This window comes from Pelodiscus sinensis, chromosome 3, assembly GCF_052426305.1.
Source record: "Pelodiscus sinensis isolate ZL-2025 chromosome 3, ASM5242630v1, whole genome shotgun sequence".
Classification (NCBI taxonomy): Eukaryota; Metazoa; Chordata; order Testudines; family Trionychidae; genus Pelodiscus; species Pelodiscus sinensis.
In genome coordinates this window covers 14,101,931-14,122,191 of record NC_143054.1, presented here as the reverse complement: position 1 = coordinate 14,122,191, position 20,261 = coordinate 14,101,931, and the positions used below count along the sequence as shown (strand labels likewise).

Below are 20,261 nucleotides of genomic sequence, written 5' to 3'. Positions count from 1 at the left end.
AAACTCCGACACCCTGTACCCGTCTGTTCCAGCCAGTCCATCCACTTGCATCTTTTAATGCTCACCCTGCCTGAGAGATGCCTCACTGTTGTGGAGTGTGTTTCCAGTGGAGGCCATGTTCAAAGGATCCCACTCATGGGCTGCGTGTTGAGCTCCATGTAAACCCAAACTGCATGCGGCCCACGGGCCGGCCGTGTGTTGAGTAGCCCTGAATTAGGATAAATAACTGAGGCACTCATTCCACCTGTAGAAAGAGTGTGACTCCATTGACTTCATTTCATTGACTGTCTTTGTAGTTTCCAGATGAAGTTTAATGTCACACTCTAAGGTGGTTCAGTGGCTAGAGTTCAGTGGCTTGGGGCAAGCCAATTTAAGAGATGCCTCTGTCCCATTGTGTTACTACACCCATTCTGAATAGCATTCCTGGATTAAGAGAGTAGGGATTGAAATCTTATAATGTCTGTTACCTGGCCATAGCTGGTTGTGAGAGTTCGGTGACGTAAGTCTAAATATTGTCAAGCCACTGGTAAGTATTTTTTTTATTCTCATACAAACTGAACTAAACACAGTAATGATCAGGAATTAATTATGTTAATTTAAGATTACACAAAACTGTATGGGATTTTAGAGAGATCTAACAAAGCTTGGATAAATATAAGATGGAAATGGAATATGAAAATAAATGGAAGATGAAAATTAGTTTTAACAGATGGAAGGCGATGCACATTGGAAGAAATAAGTTGAATTGCCCATAAACCCTGTTGGGTTTTATATGAATATAACCATTTGGCAAAAAAAAAAAAAAGAAGAAGAAAGAAAGTTGATTGATGCTGTAGACAGCGCAGTAAAAACATTTCAATATGCAGTGGTATTCAAAAGCATACAATATGATTGTGCTAGGAATAGGTAAAAAGAAACAGGAAACTAAATAATTAGAGGCACTGAAAAATGCCTTTTATGAGAAAGCAGTGAAATATTGGGATTGTTCAGTTTAGAGACAAAATGTATAATAGGGGCATGATGGAAGTACAAAAATTAATAACAAAAGGTCAGTTGGTGTTCCTATGGACTGATTTTCATAATAGGAGGAGAAGGGAACAGTTTGTGGACTTTAAAGTGAACAAATTGAAAACTTTAAAGAGGAAATAATTTATTACACAACATATAACCTGTGGGGCTCATTTCCATAAGATCTTGCCTCCTAATATTTCTTGATCATTGTGGTAAATACACACTGTCCTTTCTGTCATGTAGGTCCATAACCTGGTCATCATCTTCAACTTGGTCCTCTCTCTAGATCCTCGCACCCATGCTAAATTGTGTGTTCACCTACACATCTATAGCTCTTATCCAGGCTGTCCTCCTATCCTATCTTAATTACAGCAACATCCTTTTTCTCCAGCCGTGACAAATCCAATCTCGTCCTGCTTATATCCATTCAAAATACTGCTGTAAAAGATCTTATTAGTAGCTTGTTGCTTTTACTGTGTCACCACTCTCTTTGCCTCTCTCCCCTTGCTCTTTTTTTTCTACCACATCAAGCATAATGTAGTTGTGTTCACTTACAAAGCCCTTTATGGCATAGCCCTATTCTGCCTATCATTTCCCATTTGCTATCAAAATGCCAACCGCCTCTTGGGATCAACCAAAGATGCCAGCCATACTGGGTCAGACCAAAGGTCCATCTTCCAACAGTGGCCAATGCCCGATGCCGCAGAAGGAGTGAATAAAACAGGGATTCATCAAGTGATCCCTCTCTTGTCATCCATGTCCAGCCTCTGACAGGCTAGGAACACTATTCCTACCCATCCTGGCTAATAGCCATCGATGGATCGAACCTCCATGAATTCATCTAGTTCTTTTTTGAAACCTGTTAAAGTCCTGGTCTTCACAACATCCTCTAGCAAGGAGTTCCACAGGGTTGCTGTGTGAAGAAACCTCAGTGGGCAAAGGCTTCCCCAGCCGACAGATCTGTGTCTAGACTGCCGTGCTGTGCCGGATCAGCTGATCGTCAGTACAGTGTGGCGGCCATGTTTATTTTAATGAAGCGGGGATTATTTAAATAAGTGTGCATACAAGAAGTGGATCAACACAGATCCAAACCGTTATCCACCACGTTTAATTCGAAAACTTTAGGAACAAAAAATGAACTTGAAATATTGCCGCAAACGGTGGGGTTAGTTATCATTTATATTTTAGTGGGAGATCAACAAGGTGATGAAGTCCATTTGTTCATTTGTGTTACTGTGTCATCTAGAAGCTCTGCTCATGGGCCCCGTTGTGCTACATATTTTGCAGGGGTGCGATGGGGTGTATGCTGAGCGTTAAAGAACAGCTCTGGGTCCAGAAGGCCCTGCCCAGCCACAACCATGCTCACAATGGAGGCAGGTCTCAAAAGGGACAAACAGTCCGCTGCTCATTCTGCGTACACAATGGGAGTTGTGGGAAGGGGTAGCCCAACCCGTGCTGCTTCCTGCAGTGGCTGGGAAAGGTGAACTGCTGCCAACAGGAGCTGTGAGTGGCCGTACCTGTCAACGTACAGGTAAATAAAGCATTGGGTGGCCCACCAAGGGCTAACCCTAGCGAACTGAATCTGACCCATGAGCTGCTTATTGCGCACCCCTAGATTAAACTGACACCAAAGGAAGCTCTGTTGCCATGTGCTTATTAAGGAATAGCTCTAACGATGGGTAAGGTAATGGTGGGCCAATGAAGAATCCTATTCGAAGAGACTGTTTCCTTCAATTCTTTTTTGGGAAGTGTGCCAAATTCTTATTCACATGCTGCTAGCCCTTACAACTGTCTGGTTTTAGTTATTGCTACCTGTGTGTACAGTTACAGGATCCAGTCTTGCAGTGGTCAAATCAGCAAGGCAGCTGGACCATCTTCTGTTCAGAGGGGTTGTGTTCTGTAGCTTTTCCAATACAAACATACAGCTGTTAGAAAAATTCTACCACAGAACATTAGCACATGCAGTACAGTAACAAACAAAAACCTCAGCATCTTCATTTCCCCTGATCCTTTTTTATTTTTAAAGGAGAGTAAATAAACTCTTCAGTTCTAAAGTTTGGCTGCTTTAAATGCTGAATTAATTTACACACAGATTGGAGCTTTCAGTGTGAGGAGATTTTTTTTTCTGGCATAAGCACTCAGATGAAACAACAGCTATGACTCAGTTGCCAGTGAATTCTGCCTGAATTGATTCAGTCCGAGTTCAGACTTAGCACATAATCATGTTCAATTTGATCCACTGCGCTGCCCGGAGATAAAAGGGTTGAAAAAAATAGATGTAGCTTATGTCAGTCTTTGCGGTGATGTCATTGCCAGGAGAGATGGAATAGCGCTGTTACTAGGCTGTGCCTGCTTGGCTGGTGGGTGCACTAGGCAGAAGCGAGGAGTGACTCAGTTCGGTGCAAAGAGTGTTTCAGAGGCTTACGGCTGTCGACAGCCCTGAAAAGCAGAATTTTGGACTGTTCACTAGCCGTACTGAATCGGAGGCTTTCGAATCATTCATAACTCTGAGGTTGCCTAACTCTTTGTGTACAAGGGGGGGGATGCCAGCCCGTAGCATGGACTGTGATGTCTCCACTCTGGTTGCCTGTGTGGTGGATGTGGAGGTTTTTACCAATCAAGAAGTTAAGGTATGCACCTGCAATCCATTTGTTACAGCCGCTTCTTGTAAAAGCCTTGAGAGCAGTAGGAGTTGGGGGAGAGCAGTTTCAAAGAAGCAGGCTGATAGAATTCTAGTAAAAGCACATGCCGTGCATGGATATCTTAATTATAGCAAGTGAGAGAGACTGATGATTGCTTTTCATTAGGTTTTGATATGCTGACAGAACAGCCTTCTGTTGACCATTTAGTGATAGAGGAAATGTGTTGCATAACTGAAGTCTGTGAATGTTTCACCTTGATAAAAAAATGACTTCTTTTTTAATTTCTCAAAGGTATTTTTAATCCAGTGTCACTTTCCTAGCTCTGAGCTGTCATAAATACCAGTTTCTGCTTGATGCTTTAGGAAGGGAAACAATACATTTGTTTGTGTCTTAGCTTTATGGCTCGTTTCCCTCCCTCCCCCCACAATTGAATAACAGCAATTACTGTGGTCTTCATGATTCCTTCTTTTTACAATTAAATCAAGTATTACATTTTATTAAGGGGTTAAAGTGGAGCAAGCATTTTTTGGTGCATCTGCAATGTAGCTGTATGTAAAAAGCTGGGCAACTTAGGTATAATATGAATGAATTGAAACCAGTGCTTGATTCATTCTGAAGCTTAATATGCTACACTTGTCATCCTCGGTTTTCTGCAGCAGTTGTCAAATACTCATGGGTAATTGCTCCCTGATGAAACCAATTATCTTTTTCATTTATTCTTATATTACCAAAAGAGAATCCCGACAAATTAAGTTTTGAAAAAGGAATTGTAAATGTATCTTTAAAAATCATCTCAAAGATCTCAGCGGTAAAAAGCATGCAGATGCATCTTATTTAGAGAACATAGATACAAACAACTGAACAGGGTGCACTATCCGAGAGGAGGATAAAAGCAGGGTTTGTGCTAATTTAGGACAGGAATCAGAACTCATTCCTCTAAGTACCCATGTGAATAGTCCCATGAAAATAAATGGGACATATTTGCATGAGTAACGGTTCAGTGTAAGTAAGGATTGAGAATTTTGTTGTTAGTCATTTTCTAGCAGACTGTGTGCTCTTTATTTAACACTGTATTGCTCTGTTAATGCATGGTCAAGTGGAACTATGTGCACTTTTCACAAGTGCTCATGTGTTAATAGGAGGAAGCTGTTTAGTTTAAGAGGCTATCTCTCTCTCTCTCTCTTTTTTTAAACACAATAGCTTTAATACCATTTGTAAACAGATTCAAAAAGTCTAGTTGCTGGTGTGTATTTCAGGAATGCTTGACAATATTCATGCCAGCACTGGCGTGATTCCTGTACTTGAAGTGGTGCAATGTATATGGAATTGTTTGATTGTGCTTATGCTTGTTCATCTAAAAACATCATAGTGCTGAGGTGTGGAATTTTAAGAAATAGTCACAGGAACTGACAACAGAGCGAAGAATGCCTTTTGACATCTTTCCAAGTGTTATGCTGAATACAGAGTATGCAGTAAAAAGATGGTGCAATTTTAGAGCATATTTGTACTACAGTAATGACAGAGCCCAATGCAGCTTCCATGAAAGTCAATTAAAAGACTCCTACTGACTTCAGTAACAGTTGGATTAGACTCCGCATGGGTAGTGTCATGCAGGAAGGCAGGCTGAGGAATGTGGAGTGAAAGAGAGCAAACGTAACAGAGATGTTGACGGAATAGGCGTATGGATCCACAATTCAGCGATTGAGAAAAGGGATTATGAATCATGCTGTTCAGATGCAGGGGGTTTTGTTTGCCTTTGTTAATAAGTTCTTTAAGTTAAACATCTAAATAAAGAGTAGGGAGAAAAGACTGTTAAAAAAATTAACATTCCTGATCCTAACAAGGTTGGTGACAGCTATTGCTTCTGCTCTTTGGTTCTCCAAGGAAACTCCCAGCAAAACCAGGGCAGACTGGTTTCTGAGTTCTGTGAGGGACCTCACTATTGCTTTTGATTTGTACAAAGAAGGCTCTAAGACACTACAGTGATGGGCATTAGGATAAAACTCAACAAATAGATAGGACTTGACATTGATTTTTTTACCACAGAAATAGTGGACTTTTGGGGCAGATGAGCATGGGAATTCGAGGGGAGGGAGAGCAATACAGTCACAACACTCTTTTTCCAATGCCATTAATGCCTCAAAGTTGACCTGCAAAGAAGGAAACTGAATTTCTATTTTCCTGTGGTTCAAGATATTGCTCTGTAAGATTGCCTGCTTCTGTACTGTTTACCTGACCCCTGGACTTCAGGGAACTATCTCTTTCAGTGTCTGAAAGGCACATTATCTCAATAATAATGGGAACATACGTATGTGGTAGTTCATTAGGTTTTGCAGTATGGGCCATAAGTCATTTAGGAGTCAGTCTTCCACAGCAGCAAGGAGACTTTTAGCCATAAGACTCCAGTTACATGCAATGGACGTTGGGTGGTGTCAACTGAGCTCTTCTCATTTCATTGAAACCACAGTTATAGAGTTGAAATGAGGCCCCAGAGAGTGATGGTGAATAGACTAAGCTGTTCAACCACAGGGTTAAATCACATGTCCACTTTATCTTGCATGAATTGGGCCTTTGAATAATAAATATGGCTGTTCAGAGAGGACGTTAGGTTAATGCAAATGTTAATGGTTCTTAAATATCAAGGAGAAACACCCCAGATGGATTCAGAGACAGATAAAATAGGTAAATGCAAATAATAGACATGGAAACGTCAGACTAATTTCCACTCAGGAAGTTACGTAGCTCAGTTGTATAATGAGAATTCTACTTTATTTTAATACCTCGAGGTTGTAATTTTATTGTAAAGCAAGAAAATATGTTTATTAATGAAAATTGTATTTATTTCGAGAAGGGATACTCAGACATCAGTGAATAAGGGAGAGAGAGAGAGTAGTATAAAAATGAGGGAGACTTTTAAGTTACAAATAGGAGATTCTTAGACTGCATCCTCTTCTGGGCTGAGAATCTCTACACTTCATTTTCGTATAGCACCTAGCATTTTGGGGTCCGAGCCCTGATTGAAGTGTCTAGGCTCCACACAATGCAAATACTAAATATTATTGAAAAAGGATTGTGAGGTAACTGAATGCACTGCAGATATGGTACAGTGTGGCATATGGAAGGTATCTCAATGTTAAGAGAAAGTTGTGGTGTATATGCAGAATAGGCAATGTTTTGCTTTAACCAATAGCGTGCACTTCGATGAAGCACAAAAGAGCCATGCAGCAGTGGGAGAACTATTCTTACTGGCTATCGGGACTTTGAGCTAATGTACATTGGAGCCAGATGTGCTATCTGCATTTAGACAAGGTGCAGTAGGTATATTCCTACCCCAGCTTCACTGTTGAATGTACATTTGGAGGGGTTCTGGTCATAGTTCTGCTCTTTCCTTGATGCTCTCCCTTTGGAAAGTGTAGTCACTGCTTCTAGATTTGTGACGTTCACATTCACAATGGCAGTAGTGGTTGTCCCCTGAGAATGGTCTCTTCGGCAGTCTTGAGCAAGTCACTTAATTTCTCTCTACCACACTTTCTCCCATGGTGAAACTGGCTAACTCACTAAAATATTGGGAAGCTTAATTTTTTTTAAAGACAGACAATGAAAGGCATTTTAGAAGGGCACAGTATTAACTGCTTTTTTTCATATTGCCAGCCTCAGACATCAGAAAAAATCATGAGGTGATCTTAAAAAGCATGAGATTATTATTTAATAATATATTTTGAGTCTATTATTTATCTTCTGGTTCTTGAGCCTTTAGAGTTCATGTTTTCAGATTTTTCTCCACAGTCATGGGGATTGTGTTTTTGCAAGCATATCTGAGATGGTCACATAATCTCATGATTCCAGGGGGTGGCATTTTAAGAAAAATACCAAATAACATAAGAATTGCAATAAAATGATAACTGGCAACACTGTAATTTATAATTGCTCTCTAGAGTGCTTTTATGTCTGATAGCTGCTTCGACTTGGCAGAAGTTTAAGAAATCAGGCAGAAATATAATTACTACATGGAAATCATCTGTGAATTGAACCCAAGTGCAGTAGCTCAAGTTGAAGAAATGTGAAATGCTTGTTAACTGTTCCTGTGTACTACTTGATTAAGTAGAATACATAACAAAGGTGTATGTGAGGGGAGAGTCTCTTTCTTCTGACTTGGAAAGCAGTCGATGTGTATATTAGTTCATGTTTTAAAAGCAGGATCGCTTTGGCTTCGGAGAGAGAGGATATGGAGATTACATTTGAACATACAAGTAAGATGCTAGATATCAACATAAACTAAGAAAACTTAAAAAACAGCCATGGTCCAATAACACCTTAGGGTATGTCTACACTACCACCCTAGTTCGAACTAGGGTGGTAATGTAGGCAACCGGAGTTGCAAATGAAGCCCGGGATTTGAATTTCCCGGGCTTCATTTGCATATTGCCGGGCGCCGCCATTTTTAAATGTCCGCTAGTACGGACTCCGTGCCCCGCGGTTACACGCGGCACGGACTAGGTAGTTCTGATTAGGCTTCCTACTCTGAACTACCGTTACTCCCCGTGGAACCGTTACTCGGAATAGGAAGCCTAATCCGAACTACCTAGTCCATGCCGCATGTAGCCGCGGGGCACAGAGTCCACACTAGCGGACATTTAAAAATGGCGGCGCCCGGCAATATGCAAATGAAGCCCAGGAAATTCAAACCCCGGGCTTCATTTGCAACTCCGGTTGCCTACATTACCACCCTAGTTCGAACTAGGGTGGTAGTGTAGACATACCCTTAGAGACTAACCAAAGTCTCTAATAGAGTTTAAAGAGAAGCTAGATAATTTCATGGAGGTTAGGTCTATAAAAGGCTATTAGCCAGGGGATAAAATGGTGTCCTTGGCCTCTGTTTGTCAGAGGCTGGAGAGAGATGGCAGGAGACAAATCGCTTGATCATTGTCTTCGGTCCACGCTCTCTGGGGCACCTGGTGCTGGCCACTGTCAGCAGACAGGATACTGGGCGGAAGGATCTTTGGTCTGACCCAGTACGGCCGTTCTTATGTTCTAAGTGCTACACAACCATTGTTGTTTTTTTTAAGTTTTTTTAGTTACAGACTAACATGGCTACCCCTCTGAGACTTATAAGAGAGTTGTAAAGATAAATATTTTACTTATGTTTGTAGGCTGGGTAATCTGGGCTCTGGTTTTTGGTATAAAATCCTGGTTGCCAGCTGATTATGTTTGTAAAGAGGTACAAAATCAACACAGATGCTCAACCTCCAAATTATCAGCTGTTTTCCTTGTCTGGGGAAGATTGTATAAATGGAAAGCAACTGAAAGCCCTGAACGTTGTGCATGCTTCTCAGGAGCCCCGGAAGCATCCTGGCGCTATTAGCGCTTTGGGATATGCCCCATTATTTCAGTTCCTGTGGTAGGCCAGACTCTTAGCCAGTGATGTGGCAGTGCACGTTGGGGTGCTGCTTCTAGCACAGGAGGGAAGACTGCGAGGCACTTGATGTAGCTCTTTTAGGCGCTGCATGTTTTCCCTTCCCAGCATTGACTTTCCCTGGATGGCCAAGGAGTAAAGCAGGGATGGGCCATAATTTTTGCAGGAGGGGCCACCTCACCATTTTAGGTAGTGGTTGTGGACCAGCTCCGCCCCCAGAAAAGGTGTGGCCTTGGACGGAAAGGGCGGAGCCTCGACTGGAAGGGGCGGTTCCTTCCAGGCGCTGCATACCCCTGGTGGGAAGAAGAGACTTATTGCATTTCCCCTCCCCCGCATTGGCCTGGGGGTGGGGAAGCACTCAAAATCTCTCCCTCTGCTCCTGTCCTAGAGGGAATCGCCAGCTGTTCATAATGGGCCAGTAAAGAGGCACTCGATCCATTGCTCTAGCACTCAGTCACTGTCGCTCTATGCCAGTCTCTTTGCTGGCCACTCGCCACTCTCTCCTGCTGGCCACTTGTTCACAATTCTTGCCACTCCGCGGCCTGCTGGCTTCCCGCTCACCACTGTTGCACCTCTCCATCAGCCGCTTTGCTGGCTGCCTGTCATGCTTCACCACCACCGCCCGCTTGACCACTCATAGCCCCTTCTCCAGCCTCTCGTTCATCAACCGAATGTCAGCCACCTTCTGCTCCTACCTGCCTCTCTGCTGTGACGGCTGCACATCAGTCTCGTAGTAATTTTCAGTTCTTTGCAGGCTGAGCAGAAACACTCAAATGATTTCAGCTCTGCGATTGCTTAGCTCTTTGCAGCTGGGCAGAAACAAAGTACAGGTGGAAGCTCTGTTAACTGGGACTCCGTGGTCCAGCAGGGCCACAGATGTTCCAGGACCAGAGAGTCCCAGTGGAAGATTGGGTGCTGGGATCCCCGCAGCTGGGCTGTCTGGAGTGCCACAGCTGGGCTGCTAGGGACAACCTAGTGGGGCTGCCTGGTGGGGCCAGGAGCCTAGCATATGCAAGAGCCTGGCTCACCACAGAGGGACTGCCTGGCACATCCAAGAGCCCAGCTCACCATAGTGAGGCTGCCCGGTGCATCGAGGAGCCCAGCGTGCTGCAGTGGTGCTGTACAGTGTGTCCAGGAGCCCGGGGCACTGTAGCAGGGTGTCAGGTGCAGCCAGGAGCCCCGTGCACAGGGATCTGGGATGCCTGGCTTTGCAGGAAGTGGGAGGGACTAGCAGGGCAATAGCACTGGTGGTGGGGGGACAGCCAGGAACAGGCAGCCAGTTCAGGGCTGGAGGGGGGACAGTAGCAGGGGGACCTGATATGACCATCCCTGGTCTGGCAAAATCCCTCATCTGTAGGGATGTGAATGACAGGTCAATTAGTCGACTATCTGATAAGCAAATGCTAATCGGATAATTGGCAGGATAGTCGACTAGTCGCTTCCCCCCTCTTGCTGCCTCTCTCAGGAAGAGGCAGCAACGGGAGGAGAGGTGGAGAGGAGGAGGTCCTTCAAAGCGGCATTCCTAGCTGGCCCCAGACTGCACACGGCATTTCAAAGCGGCAGTGCTGCGTGGAGTCCCCAGCTGACCCCGGGCTCCATGCGCTGCTGCCGCTTTGAAATGCCATGAGGTGCACAGGGCCAGCGGGAGACTGCTTGAGTCCCCCACTGGCCCTGTGCTCCCTGCAGCACTTTCGCCTTTGAAGTGTAGCAACAGCCCTGGGGTTGTTGCTATGCTTCAAAGGGAGACATGCTCTGATCGACTAATGAATATTTGATGCAATTTGCATCGACTGTTCGATTAGACAAATAATCGAAATGTTACATCCCTACTCATCCGGGACTGGTCAGGTCCAGAGGGTGCAGGACCAAGGAGGTCCAACCTTTACTACCACAAGGGAGTTCATCTGGGATTGAGCATTTAGCATGACAAAGGAGCTCCTCATTAAACCTATTTAGCTCTTTCTTTGACCAGTGGAGTGAGAGGGGCAGATTAAACCAATCCAGGGAGAACTCTTGGGTAGGCTTTGCAGCCTTCTGGCTAGGACACCTGTCCCCACCTCTCTTACTTTCCCATGGCTCAGACATTCACGCGCCCGGTTCTTTCAATTGAGGGTGGCCCCTTCATTTGAGACAGGCTAAGCACAGTCCTGCTGCCCTGTCTTCCTACACAAGAAGTGTAACATGGGTAACCCTCTATCACTACCACTGCATTCAGTGCTAAAGTGATCTGTACCCAACACCAGCCAAAATTGATCACTTTGACACTGCTCTGTCTACTGAATATGTAAGCAGGGCAGAAGTAAACTATTTACATAAACACAGCTGAAGCCTCTCCCCTTTCAAGCTAGCTGTCAGGAAAAGAGAGAACATATTTTCTGAACCTGCCTATTGCGCTCTCTCTCTCTCTCTCTCTCTCTCTCTGTGTGTGTGTGTGTGTGTGTGTGTGTGTGTGTGTGTGTGTGTGTATTAAAAAAAATTTCCTGTGGGGCAACAGAGTGACATCATTACATCACTCTATGTCCCACAGCCTCGCCCTCAGCTGCCCTGCCTCCCTCCATCCCTCCCTCCCTGGTACTCTGGCAGGCCAGGAGCTGCGCGCCCTCCCTCCTCATTGTGGGAAGGGGACTGGGAGCTGTGAGGCCTTCCCCCTTCATGGGGAGGGCTGGGAGCCACCCACACTCGCCCCTCCCCGCACCTCCAGCTGCCTCACACACACCCTTGGCCGAGACCCCACACTCCTAACCTCCTCACTCACCATACTGCCGAGACCTTGCACCCCTAACCCTCTTACTCACCCCTTCCACCAAGTCCCCACGCCCCCAGCTTGCTCTTGCACCCTCCTCCCTGGCTAGACACCCTGCCCTCAGCTCATTCCTGCACCCTCGCCCTGGCCACACACCTACCCTCAGAGAGAGGGGTTGGTGAGTGTAGCGAGCAGGGGCACAGTCCCCTAGTTTTAATTAAAGAATTAAAAGATTAGCGACATTAAACAATCTCTTTTGCTTTAGCAGTGAATAACCAGACTTGATACATTTTGTCAACAGCAGTGATCTAAGCTATATTTATTTACTTTGCTGGTTCCCAAATTATTTGTGTGTCTCGGGAGAAAGATTGTGGCATCACTGAGTACAGCTGAATGGAGATGTCTGTTCAATGTGCAGCATCAATCGTAAAAACAAATAAGAGGCTTGGCTGTATTAGATATTGGATAGGGAATAATATGGTAAATATTGTAATAATGCTCATTATGAACATTCATGATTCCATTCTCTAGTGAAATGGTGTGTGCACTTTTAATTAATCCTTTTTCAAAGATATCGTAGAAGGGCACAAATGATTATTGCTGATAGGAGGACGATTTCATATAGAAAAAGCTGTCATGGTGTATTTGCCCAAACAGGAAGAGTATTGACTGCATATGCAAGGAGAAGCTGAAGAGGTAAGTGTGTGTGTATTTTATTCACACACACACACAGTTTGTACACATGCATGTAAACAGTACGTATGTGGCTACTGAAGGTTAAGGACTGATAATCATCTATTGCTTTGAAATCTAAAGAACTACAGATATTTTATTTTGAGCAGGAGAATAAGGTCGTCTTTGTCCGTAAGAAATATATTGGTCTGGCTTACTTTTAGCTGGACTTTGTTACGTCTAGATGTAGCTATATGTCAGTTTTCTCTTTTGGCTGTGCTAAGCAAGTTGCACCCCAAAAACCTACAACCGGTCCCCCCGAATTGTTATTGTTGGCTTGATAGGCCATAGATTACTCTTTTACAAATCATTATTCAATACTAAAATGGCATGTTTTCTATTTTTCTTCTAAAATGTGTTAGTTTTACTGTTGCCCCATCATCCTACCCTATCTCGTATCCTGTTTGTCTGTTTTGTCCTTCTCTTATGTCCTCTGTGACTTGTGGATTATGAGTAATCTGAGGCAGGGACGGTCCTTTTTGGTACTTGTTTATACAGTGCTTTGATGCTGGGTCCATGATTGGGGTTCCTAGATACTTCCATGATGTAAATAATACATTTTAATAAATCAATCCAGAGCATGGATGCAATTATCATTAACACCGCTATGCAGATTATAAAGTGCTGATGATTAAAATGTATCAACAGGCATTTAATTGTTTAAAATTACATTATAACAAAAAAAAGACTTAAGATAATTTAGTTGTTACTCCTGCCACTTGATACTCTGCATTTCATACATACTGTAATCAAAGAACTTTACAATCAGTAATTCCAAAAGAGTAGGTAAGTATTATTATCCCCATTTTACAGATGGGGAAAAAGCTGAAGCAGTGAGAGCAAATGGCCTGTTTCAACAAACTCTTAATTTTGTGTGTGATCCTCAGCATGGTCTGATCCTAAGCCCCGGAAGTCAAAAGAAATGGTCCCATTACTGTCATATCATTCTAGTTCTGAAAAATTATACTCACATGAGTAGTGCCATTGATTTCAGTGTGATTACTCACATGGAATACAATTTTGCACAATTGAACTTTTAAGAGCCAGATTTACACCACCTACAACTTCAAATACACCTACAAAAGCACCGATGCAGATTAAACACTTATCTGTCATCATTAGACACCACTGACTTTCATTGGTAGTTAAGTGACTTATTCACTTGTGAATCCCATTTTACCTGCATCTTTGGGTGCCTAAATATATTTGGAAATGTGGCTGTAAATGACATGAAAAGTCACACAGGAACAAAGCCCACTGTTGTGGTCACCCAATCTCTTCTGCAATCACAAAACGTCCCTGCCTCCTCACCAGTGATTTCTGTAGTAGCATTAGATGCAAGGGTGCATTGTACTAAACAGGTCCAATCCAATAATATCCTTTTCACTGTGATTTGCTGATTGATACTTTTTTCTCCATGTTAATAAATGAAAAAAAGATATTTAGAGAAACTGCAGTGTTTTAGTTGTAGAACAGAATTATTGTTCTTTCCTATTTTCGTGTTTCAAAGACAAAATCTCTGCCAAATGGAAATTAGCCATTTGTCTTGAAGTGATACGTGTTGTTCACAAACTGGAGCTTTCTTCAGAGGTGTGTACCACTGCTTGCCAAACTGAAGAAGAACAGTTTGGGGATTCTCCCCACCCCCACAATTGCTAGACTGGATCAGATCCATGCTCCATCTAGTCCAGTGCTGGGTGGAGAGGTAGGTGCCAGAGAAGCCTTTTATAGGTAACTAGAAGATTTACCTGGTGTTGCTCCAGTTCCTAACACTGTTAATTTTTATTTTTTGGAAAATAAAATGAAAATGTCCATGCTCCATTTAAATCTTTGCTGTGGGGTGGGGCTAAGGATGAGAGGTTCAATATGCAGGTTGCTCCAGGGAGAGAGGATAGCCCCAGCCCTCTCCCACTGTAGCAGCTTGGGGCCAGGTGAGAAGCACCTTTCTATGACTACTGCAGCTCTGCTGGGCACAGCTAGGGGATGGGTTCATGTCCCCCAGCTGGGGCAGGTCCGGTTCACCTGCCCCCTGCACTCCCCAGGTAGAGTAAGGAATGCAACAAACTGTGCACTTTCCCCTGGCGAAAGGGAACAGCCAGCAATGTCCCCCTACAAATGGGGGAGGGAGGATTTAGCCCCCCCCCGGTGCCCTCCTTAAAGGGCATCTGGGGGGGGCGGGGAGGCTCAAGATTGGGGCAGTCCTGGAGGGTGGTGTGCTCCCAGACAGCCCCTTTCACCTGCCTGGTGATTGTCTCTTTTCTGTATGGTTTTATGAGAAGCAATCCCATTGCGGGCACATCCAGTTTTCTTGGCACAACCAAACCTTGGCCTTGATTTACATTATGATAAGAGGAAGCTGTATACTGAATGTGATGGTCCTAGCTCTTACAGTTTAGGAGGAGTTCTTGAACAAAGAGATAGACAGGTGCACATTCAGATGCACAGACAAACTCTCCCAAATCTCCGGTCATAGGAAAAGTTTCTTCTTGACCTCTAGTATTTAGAGGTTGGCTTATGCACTGAAGCATAAGTGTTTTATAACCTTTCCAAGCCTATTGGTTTTGAAATTTTTTTTTACTGTAACTCTAGATGTTCTTGTTAGGCATATGAATATCCAGTCCTTCTTTTTATGTTGATTCATCCCAAAATATAAAGACAATTGTGTGTGAAGCCTTATATGGAAGTCAGAAGGACATTGGGGACTCCCAGCCTTCCTTTTGTTCTTTTTCAGTGATAGCTTTTGACCAATGGTTTCCTTTTGACACTCTTTGTGAGTGGAGACAAGATTGTTCTGAAGAGGAAAGTAAGACTCATATATTGAAGAGCGAAATCCAGACTTTAGAAGCACACCCCATCTCTCCGATTCATTTCAGCAGCCCACGTGTCTGATGGTGAAATTTGGACCATAATGTGTGTGGTCTTCCTTCCTAACATTAGAGCGGGGTTATCTTGCCTCCCTCCCTTGTGGAAGCGGATTCTATTGCTCATATCAAGAACAGTTTTGACCAGTGAATATCTGCTCTACCCCCCTGTGACAGTCAATCAGTGGAACAGAAAACTGGCAATGAATGAATCACCTGATGTTTTATTTTTCTAACTGCAGTTTTGGCCAGACCACCCTGGAATGATTAATTTAAATTTCTCCTGGTTTTTCTTTGTGTTTCCACTGGGAATGTGTCACCAAGGGAACTTGTGTAGAATGCACTTCAGTATTGCAAAGCTGTTTACTTTTCAGAAAAATCTTGCCCCCATGACAGCTGTTTACCTACAGGCCAGACTGAGGGAAGGAGTCAGAGAAAGAAAAATGGGCCAATAAATTCTTAGTCTGAATTTCTAGAGAAGGGCTCAGACTGGTTTCACTCTTCAGTGTCTGCAGTTGATGCAAAGCCTCACAAAGGTGCCTGGCAGTTTTGGATCAGAGCTTGATGTTTTTATTCATTCCATAAGTCAGGTTAACTCTCCCTTCCCCCCAGAAGTGCAGGATTTAACCCTCTGCTATTTATTTAGCCCTCTATTTTTTATTTAGGCACATAAAATGGCAGCAGTAAAGACACTGAGCCAGATTCAGAGATAAGCCTAAATAAATATAGACAATTTCAAGTTAATGTAACTTCTGCCTTCTCTCACCTTCCTCAGTTTATATTTATTCCAAGTTAGGCTCCTGCTGAACTTTCGTAGACTTACTCGTTCGCTCAACATGTAGCATGTGTGCACTTAGCTGCCTTGCACATTGTGATCTTCCCAGGGGTATTTGACTTATCAGTCATCTCACTGACACCTGCCCTTGGTGTGTGGAAGCACTGTCTGTGCCCACTGGGGATCAGCTCACCAACTCCACTGGCTACCAGCAGCACAATTACTCCCCTCTTGGTCATCACAGGCCTCACTCTCTGCAGGTTAGCAATAGACACACAGCAACCTTGGAACATCACCCTGGCATATGTAACTCAGGTCTACTGGACAGTTCAGCATTTACCTGTAACCCAGAGGCACCGAGACCACTGACAATGGAGAGTGAAGTCTGCTCTACAACATTTGCTGAGAGCAAGTTGGCTTTTTGCTCATGTGGTAGAGGCACATGGCTTTGGCCCTTCAGGTCACAGGTTCAGTCCCACCTGATGACTACTAGGGTCCATCAGCTTTGCACAGTGATTTACAGCTTTCAAAGAAGCAGGACACCCAGCACACCAGTTCCACCTCCGCTCACTACTCCATTTAACTCACAGCATTTAGATTTGTATATAGTGAAATCAAGTAAAAGTTTAATTAACAATGCACAAAGATACAAAGAATAGCGAGTAGGAGTATTGGAAACAAATGGTTACATATAAAATAAAAAACATACAGTTTAGACTTAATGAGATACTCTCATGTCTAGTAAAGAATTGGACACCCAAAATCTTTGCTCCATTGTACAACCAGGCAAGCCCTAACTGTTCTTCCATGAGACAGGCATGTTATCAGTTTCCCTCCTCGGTGGAGGTTCAGTGTGTCTCTTGCTCTCCTACATACACCAGCCCTGTTCTTTGTCTTTATCCATAAACTGGACACCCCCTGCTGTTTGTTTCTTTCTGAGGAAATTCTCTCTTGGCCCTGGTCTACACTAGGGAGTTATTTTGAAATAACCCCCCCTTATTTCGAAATAATATGCAGAGCATACACACTCTCAAGCCTGTTATTTTGAAATAATGGGCTGGTTATTTCAAAATCTGTACTCCTGCTTTCCTTGGGGATTAAGCTTATTTCAAAATAGTTATTTCGGGAGATATTATTTCGAATTTCATTATTTCGAAATAATTTCCTAGTGTAGACAGGCCCTTGTTGATTTCACAGTCACCCCATTCGCTCCAGCTCAGTATGCAAACAGGCCAGCAGTGTGAAGCGGACAGTACATAAAGGCCAGACAGGGAAATAGGTGTCTGTTACCTCAGATAGAACCTTGCGCCAATACAGATTGATAGCTGCAGATGCAGATAGCCATGGATGCAAATTGGTATCTGCGGAACCAGCCCTGCCACGTCCCTTCCACATAGCTCTCTGTGTCTCCTGTCTGGGGGCATGCGTGCTGCTTGAGTACAAGAGCATGACCAGGTATAGCTGTCGGTGAGGTTGGGAACAATACAGCCATACTGGGAGAGCCCTGTGGTTCCACAGATACAGATTTATAATCGCGGATATAAATTTGAACCTGCACAGGGCTTTAACCTCCGAGATGTTCTCTTCAGGCATGAGGTATATCACTTCTAGGGGTGTGAAAGGTTTACTGGTTCTGATTAACCGGTAACCAGTGGGGCTGCTCCAGCCACACAGGGGGGCCAACCAGGACTGATCTTGTCCGGAGCAGTCCCTGTCTGGCAAGCCCGGGCGCCCTGCAAGCATTCAGTGAAGCCTCTGTCTATGGGGAGCCCGGCCTGCCGTGGATGGGGGCTGCTATGAGTGGGACTGGGAGCCACCAGCAGCCTCGGCCCTCACGCAGGGCTGGGAGCAGGACCCTATGGTCTGGGGGGGAAGGGGGTTGCTTCAGCCAGGCGGAAGTGGTGCCCCACCTGGATCCCATTAGTCGGATAACTGGTTAAACATTGGGTTAACCTAACATTTAATTGGGTTAACTGATTAACTGGGATTTTACATCCCTACTCACTTCCTAGTCACCTACCTTAACTCCAAGACTTCAAAAGCACAGTTTTCAGTGTAGACACACAACTCCTTAAATGTTCTCCGTAAAAACACTTTACAGCGATTATAATGACCAGTGGGCTACTGGCTTTTGATAGAGACCTCACACACCACCCTTTGGTTAATTAGGTTTCCTTCTTTCTTGTTTGATGTCCAGACAGTGGCTACAGACTCCTGCACTGCTGCTCCTTTCTGCTGCCAGCTTTCTGGCTTTATCCTAGCCCTGCCTATTCCTGCTCAGCTCAGTTCCATCATTATTCAGGGGATTACTTAGGCCATCTAATTCCCCTTAGCTGTGGCCTATCCAGTTAAATGGTCCCTTCTCAGGTTCCTTAATGCCTCCTACGCTAATGGGGGGGTTAACACCCCATCACAGGGAGCTAATTCTAATCTTGCAGCGGCGTTGCATTTGTGCAATCCAATTATTGTGGAGAATTATTCCAGCTCTACACCTAATTGATGTGAGAGGAGAAACCAACCCAAGGACTTTAGGAATGGGCCCTAAAAAGAGCTCTGTATCTCATGCGAGGTACGGGTTGAACCTCTCTAGTCCAGCACCCTCGGGACCTAACCAGTGCCGAACCAGAGAATTTTCTGGACAACAGGAGATCAGTATTGTCTAGCATCATTGCCAACACTTTCACTGCTTACTGGGTAAATTAGAGCTAAATCACAGCAAAGAATACTGCGAGCCAGGACTGGTGACTGTAAACAACCTTTATGGGATCACAGGAAACTTGGCCACACCCATGAAAAGTGGACATCCGACTAACTAAAATCATTCTGGACGATGGATATTTCTGGTCCAGAGAGTTCTGGACTAGAGAGGTTCAACCTGTACCAGTATTGCAAAAGCTGTTCTGTTTAAAGCAGGAAGGAGACTACTGCCTTGTTCCATATCATTTCCTTCCCACCTTTTGGAAAAGGATGGAATTCTTTTCCACGCATCCCTTGCCCCTTCCCAATACATGATTTTTGATCAGCTATGCCTTAGCTCAGTGGCTCAGGAAGCAGTGCGGGCTGAGAGACTTTCTGGCTACCGGCACGGAGCCTCTCAGCTCAGCTGAGGGATGGGGGATACCACTCAGGAAGCAGAGTGGGCTGAGGGACATGCAGGCTTCAGGCACATCTATATTGTTTGTGGCGGGGGGAGGGAGGGAGAGGGAAGTCTGTAAAATGTTAATAGATTGAAAAGGGGTCCATATGCTCAAAAAGGTTGGGAGCAACCGCCTTAGCTCAGCATTTTTCAAACTTTGGTCGTGGGGCTGCCAGGGTAAGCCACTGGCAGGCCTGCATCATTTTGTTTACTTAACGAGTCGGTAGTCACAGAGCCTCATGGCTACCATTGGCGGTGGTTCACCTTTTCCAGCCAAGCTCCCCTAAGGCAAACCGCAGCCAAAGGGAGCCGTGAGGCTCTGTGGCTGTGGACACTTGAAGTAAACCAAGCAGAGCAGGCCTACGAGAGGCTTACCCTGGTGGCCCTGCGACCCACGTTTTTAAAACGCTGCCTTAGTTTAACCGTATGTGAAATTAGTTTATCCTGTTTCCAGTTGTGTTTAGAATATACTTGCACTGTTTGTCCTTCCTGGTATAATAAAGCAGACCCATCTACTCACTTTCTCTGGAGAGTTCATTATTGATCTATTATTATTACTATTTATTTTATTGAATATTTATTTTGCATCAAGGAGGCCCCATCTCAAACCTGTAGTGAGGAATGCTGTAAAAACACAGCAAAAAGGTAGTGCCTGCCTGAGGAATTTACCATCCAAGTATAAGAGAAGATAAATGGACACAGACAGACTGGGGAGCACAAGGAAACCATGAAAGAATAGTAGGCAGTGGTCACAGCAGAACAGGTGCCTAACCATGGTCTGGCCTTTTGTAAGTCTGACGACAAAGGAGAGTTTTAAGGAAGGAACTGACGGGACAATGAAATGACTTTGTCTCTGTTTATAGGAAGCTTTTCTGCTGTGATTAAACTGTGAAGTGCTGGAGCAAAGGAAGTGTCACACTTAGCCTGGGCAGTGCAATTTCTACCTCA

General features: G+C 44.3%; 1 protein-coding gene across 2 annotated transcripts in view; it reads left to right on the top strand.

The window, feature by feature from the left end:
- The window catches only part of RCAN2 (regulator of calcineurin 2), a 155,253-nt gene that overhangs the window by 89,207 nt on the left and 45,785 nt on the right, over positions 1–20,261 (top strand). The window contains exon 1 of one of the 2 annotated variants that reach the window (XM_006120674.5): positions 3,325–3,641. The exons of the other annotated variant lie outside the window; for it this stretch is intronic. Within the exon in view, the coding sequence (XP_006120736.1) occupies positions 3,555–3,641 (87 nt within the window). The 5' untranslated portion in view covers positions 3,325–3,554. Of the gene's footprint in view, positions 1–3,324; positions 3,642–20,261 lie in introns of those variants that run through there. 2 annotated transcript variants of the gene reach the window in all.